The sequence below is a fragment of the Trachemys scripta genome, chromosome 1 (genome assembly GCF_013100865.1).
Source record: "Trachemys scripta elegans isolate TJP31775 chromosome 1, CAS_Tse_1.0, whole genome shotgun sequence".
NCBI lineage: Eukaryota > Metazoa > Chordata > Testudines > Emydidae > Trachemys > Trachemys scripta.
The window spans coordinates 344,099,447-344,104,406 of record NC_048298.1 but is presented as its reverse complement, the minus strand read 5'-3'; the positions used below and the strand labels follow the sequence as shown (position 1 = coordinate 344,104,406).

General features: G+C 45.4%; 1 protein-coding gene across 1 annotated transcript; it reads left to right on the top strand.

Moving 5' to 3' along the window:
- The first annotated feature begins 3,752 nt into the window (after positions 1 to 3,752).
- Positions 3,753 to 4,700, top strand: LOC117873216 (olfactory receptor 52E4-like). Its single transcript, XM_034762347.1, has one exon. The coding sequence runs from the start codon at positions 3,753 to 3,755 to the stop codon at positions 4,698 to 4,700; it is 948 nt and encodes a 315-aa protein (XP_034618238.1).
- The last annotated feature ends 260 nt before the right edge of the window (positions 4,701 to 4,960 follow it).

Sequence of the window (4,960 nt, the reverse complement as noted above, 5' to 3'; positions counted from 1 at the left end):
CTGTTTACTCCTAAAGATAGATAATTAGGACAAAAGTGGATACATGCTTGCCTACAGCCTGTTTACATTCAGATGCTCTCTTCTCTAGAGGCTGAGCGAACCCCATTGGGACTACACAGAGCTATATTATAAACTGTGCACACCCCTGTATCGGGTCTTGGCATGGGATGTTGCAGATGATGCTGGGTTGAGAGAGGTGCAGGTCATGGATACCTGAGGGGGATTCCTAAGGAGGACACTTCCGTCTCAGAATTCACAGGTACCCATCTCTTGCTGAGGAGCTCAGCTGATTGACAAACTTTGTGAAACATGGGTGTGGAGGGATAGAGAGTAAGTCTGTGGTAGAGTCCACTCTGTACAAACATGAAACTTCCCAGGGCCCTTCCCATAAGAGATGAGTTTGCTAAAGAATTACTGGCCAAAATGTCACGCTTTTCTGTGCACCCTTGCACATCCTGCCGGATGGACTTCTGCCCCAAGGTGGTGCATTTCAGTGACACAGTGAATCCTTCAGGATGAAAGGTGTTAGTAGATGTGCAATACAAGACCATAGTTTGCTCTGGACCCAGTGAGGCAAAATTCCCCTTGGAGAAAGAACTGAGTACAGACATCAGGAGCCAACTGTGTGTTAATGAACAGACACTGTCACACTCTTGTCTTGCATTTCAAGGCTCTGTCTGTTAATGGAGCAGAGGGACAGGGGATGTTACCTGAAGTTTATCTGCTGAAAAGCTTGGAGGTGCTAGGGCTCCACACTAGAACAATAATGATTTTTTTTTAAAAACATGGTTAAAACATACTTTCTCCTAACTTCATTCGAAAAGTTTGCTGAATTGTTATGCCTGAAACTTTTAAAAAAACAATTCTGACTAAAGCAGATACCCAGCATGGGAAATTTCAGTCTAAACACCTAAAATTTGGCAAGCTTATAAGCAACTTAAAAAGAGGTCTTCTAATGGAAGGTGTTAGACAGCCTTCATCACCTACAGTGGCCAATCCATTTATGAATCCCATTCTTCTATGCTCTTCCCTCCAATAATGTTGGTAGCAAGGAGTTCTACAAGCCAAATATGAATTGTGTTAGCAATTATCTCTTCTCAATGTTATATGTTTAGACCTTAAATTTAACAAAATATTCCCTTGTTCATGTTTTGAGACACATTAAATATAAATGCCTGATCTACTTTCTTAATCAATAGATTCATAGTGTTTAAGGTCAGAAGAGATCATATGATCATCCAGTCTGACCTGCTGTAAAACACAGGCCCATTAAATTTCTTCAGTTACATCTCTATTGAGCCCAAAGACTTGTGTGTGTGACTGAGGCGGGGTCTACACTAGGATTTTACATCATAGAACAATAGAGCCATAGAGTTATAAGGGAATGCAAAGGACAGCTAGTGGTAAGACAGAATAACTTTCCTCCACCTTTTCATGGCAGCTTTTCAAGTATTTCAAGACCACTATCATGTCCCTCATTAATCTCCTCTTTTCCAAATAAACATACTGGTTCCTTTGGCTTACTCATACGGCTTGCATTCCATCCTTTGCATAACATTTCTTACTTGCCTACAGATCCTTTCCAGATTCTCTATATCCTTTCTATACATTGGTGACCAAAATTGGACACATTACTCCAACTGAGACCTAACCCGCACCGAATAGAGGAATACTATAACGTACTATGACTTGCAGATGATGATTGCCAGGTTTTGACACGATTTGTTCTTGACAAATCCAAGGTGACTATCACTTTTCATCTTATTATCTTCTAGATGTTTACAAATTGATTCCTTAATTATACCCATTTTCACTGGCATTCTCTATGTTAGGTGTCGAAACACCACCAACCTTCTTGATGAAAACAGTGAAGGCATTAAGCACCTCTGCCATTTCCACAATTTTTGTTATTGTTTTCCCCTCTTCATTTAGTAATGGATCTACCCTGTCCTAGGTCTTCCACATTCTTCTAATGTACTTGTAGAATGTTTTCTTGTTACCCTCTATGTCTCCAGCTAGTTTGATCGCATTTTGTGCCCTGGCCTTTCTAATTTTGCCCCTACATACGTGTGTTATTAGTTTATATTCCTCCTTTGTTATTTGACCTTGTTTCCATGTTTTGTAGGATCCTTTTTTGTTTTATAGATCATTCAAGATCTCCTGGATAAGCCACTGTGGTCCCCTGTCATACTTCTTATCTTTCCTACACAGTGGGATAGTTTGCTCTTGTGCCCTTTCTGACGAAGTGGGGGATTTTCATGCAGAGGAAGTGGGACACAGCATCTTTGGGTGTTATTGGTTTAACGAAGTGAGGGGAGAGGGAGTTTGTTGTTATAAAGGACCGGAGAGGGAACTTGGGACCCCAGCCAATGGCCTGGAGAATGGACACCCCAGTGACTGGTGACCTGATGACCCGGAGACGCAGCGCAGGAGTCGCAGTTGGTTCTGGCCCGTGGGAGGACCATGGGCTGCGAAGAGAGGACCCAGTGACCCAACCAGCCGGTTCCAGCCAGAGGAGGCCAGAGGACAGAAGAGGGGAGAGGAGGTCCAGTGACCCTGTTTACGACCCTGTTTCCCTGGAGAGAAGACAATGGACAGAGGCTTGGGGCGGTGATATCAGATGCCCAGCTGGGAAGCAGGAGGGCTCTGGGCTGGAAACAGAGAGCAGGCAGAGACCACGTGGATGCAGGGGAGACTTGGATGTGCTGCGCTGAGGGAGGCCAGGCCTAAGGGTCAGGGAGTTTCCTGTGCTGTGTTCACCTCTCAATAAACCCTCCTGTTTTATGCTGGCTAAGAGTCACTCTGGTCTAGAGAACAGGGTTGCATCAACCCTTTCGGGGGGTGGAGGCCCCAGGGTCCAGAGTGAGTGGACTCCCTGAGGAGGCCCACGGCGAGAGACAGAAGTAAATCAGTTTCAATTTTTATTTCCCTCTGCTATCTCATATACTCTTTTCTTTGTCTCTTGTGTATCCTAAAGAGACACGGACTCTTCTATCTGTTTGCATATGGCAGCCTCCCCCATTCTCAAAGCCTGTCTTGGAAATCCCTTTTATAAGTGCTATATCCTTAACAGAGACTGGGTAACCAAAACTGAAGACGTATTCCAAACATGTTATTCTCCGTCCCAAATCTTATGGATCTGAACAATTCTTTTGTTTTGTCCACTGCTGTGAATGAGCAGGTGTTTCTGTTCAGCTGCTATCAATGGCGCCCAGGTCTTTTCCCTGAGCTATGTTCTAGTTGGGATGTTTCTCCCAGGACATGTCTTAGCAAAAGTTTGTTTTTTCCCACACTCAGATTTCAAGCAACTGGATGAATGGGGAACTCCCTACAGTATGGACTCCCTAGCCTGGCTCTCATTGTATAAAGGAACAATGATGGATAACCAGTATCCACACTTGTGTTTCCTGCTGGTGCATCTTCAGGTTCCCCCACCACAAAGTGTAAGAATTATTAACTCAGGGAGCACCACAAAATATGGAATTAGATTGAGTAGTGTCATTGTTCATTCTTATTTTCTCTGAATAAGAAAAATGTAATTTTAAGTGTGTGAAGAGCGATCAATCTGTTTCTCCCATGAGAACAGCCTCCACTAGTGCATGCAGTGTCTCATATTAACGTTCTCTCCATTCAGGCATTTCTACTGCGACCATCACCCGAGACCCTGGGAACACACGGAAAGTCAGGGGAACATACAGTACATGCAGGAGACACCCTTATGCCTCAGAGTTGGACACTTTCTCCACTACACCATGTCAGATTCCAACACAACCAACTTCACCAACCCATCCATCTTCATCCTACTTGGCATTCCTGGCCTAGAAGCAGCCTATATCTGGATCTCCATTCCCTTCTGCGCTATGTACACCATAGCTGTGTTGGGGAACTTCACCATCCTGTTCATCGTGAAGAGGGAGCCGAGCCTCCATGAGCCCATGTTCTATTTCCTCTGCATGCTGACCATCACCGACCTGGTCATCTCCACCTCAACTGTACCGAAAATGCTGAGCATCTTCTGGTTCAATTCCAGGGAGATCAGTTTCAGTGGCTGCCTCACCCAGATGTACTTCATTCACTCCTTCTCAGCAATGGAGTCTGGAATCCTCGTGGCCATGGCTTTGGATCGCTATGTGGCCATCTGCCATCCCCTGAGATATTCCATGATCCTGACAAACTCTGTTGTGGCCAAGATAGGCCTGGCGGTGGTGCTGCGCAGTGGCATACTCGCATTGCCCTATCCCTTCCTGGCGAGACAGTGGCCATATTGCAGAACCAACATCATCCCCCACTCCTATTGTGGGCATATGGCTGTGGTGAAGCTTTCCTGTGCTGACATCCGTATCAGTAGTTACTATGGCCTGTTTGATCTTTTCTCTGAGATTGGAATGGATGTGTTTTTTATTACCGTGTCCTATACTCAGATCCTCCGGGCCATCTTCCGCCTCCCCACAAAAGATGCCCGGCTCAAAACTTTTGGGACCTGCATCTCTCATCTTTGTGCGATCTTAGCTTTGTACATCCCAGATTTATTCTCCTCTCTAACGCAGCGGTTTGGCCAAAATGTGCCACTGCACTTCCTTGTTCTCATTGTCAGTGTGTACCTGCTAGTGCCCCCTGTGCTACACCCCATCATTTACGGGGTGAGGACCAAACAGATCCGGGGCAGGCTACTCCAGCTCTTTACTCATAAAGAGACTTAATTGTTTTCTCCTTGCGTTCTGGCTCTCAGATTGAGCTCTGTGCAGAGCTGGCTGGTGCATGGTGCTGGGGCCTCTTCCCTCAATCACTTACTTGACAAAGAGACATTGAACCCTTTCCTGTCCTTCTGTGCTGTGTCAATGTGATGACCTGGGGAGTCAGTCTATGTACACTACACAGGGTTGCCACCTTTCTAATTGCTGGTAGCTGGATCCCTGAAATTGCAATCTTGCCCCATCTCTTCTATCAAGCCTCGACCGTG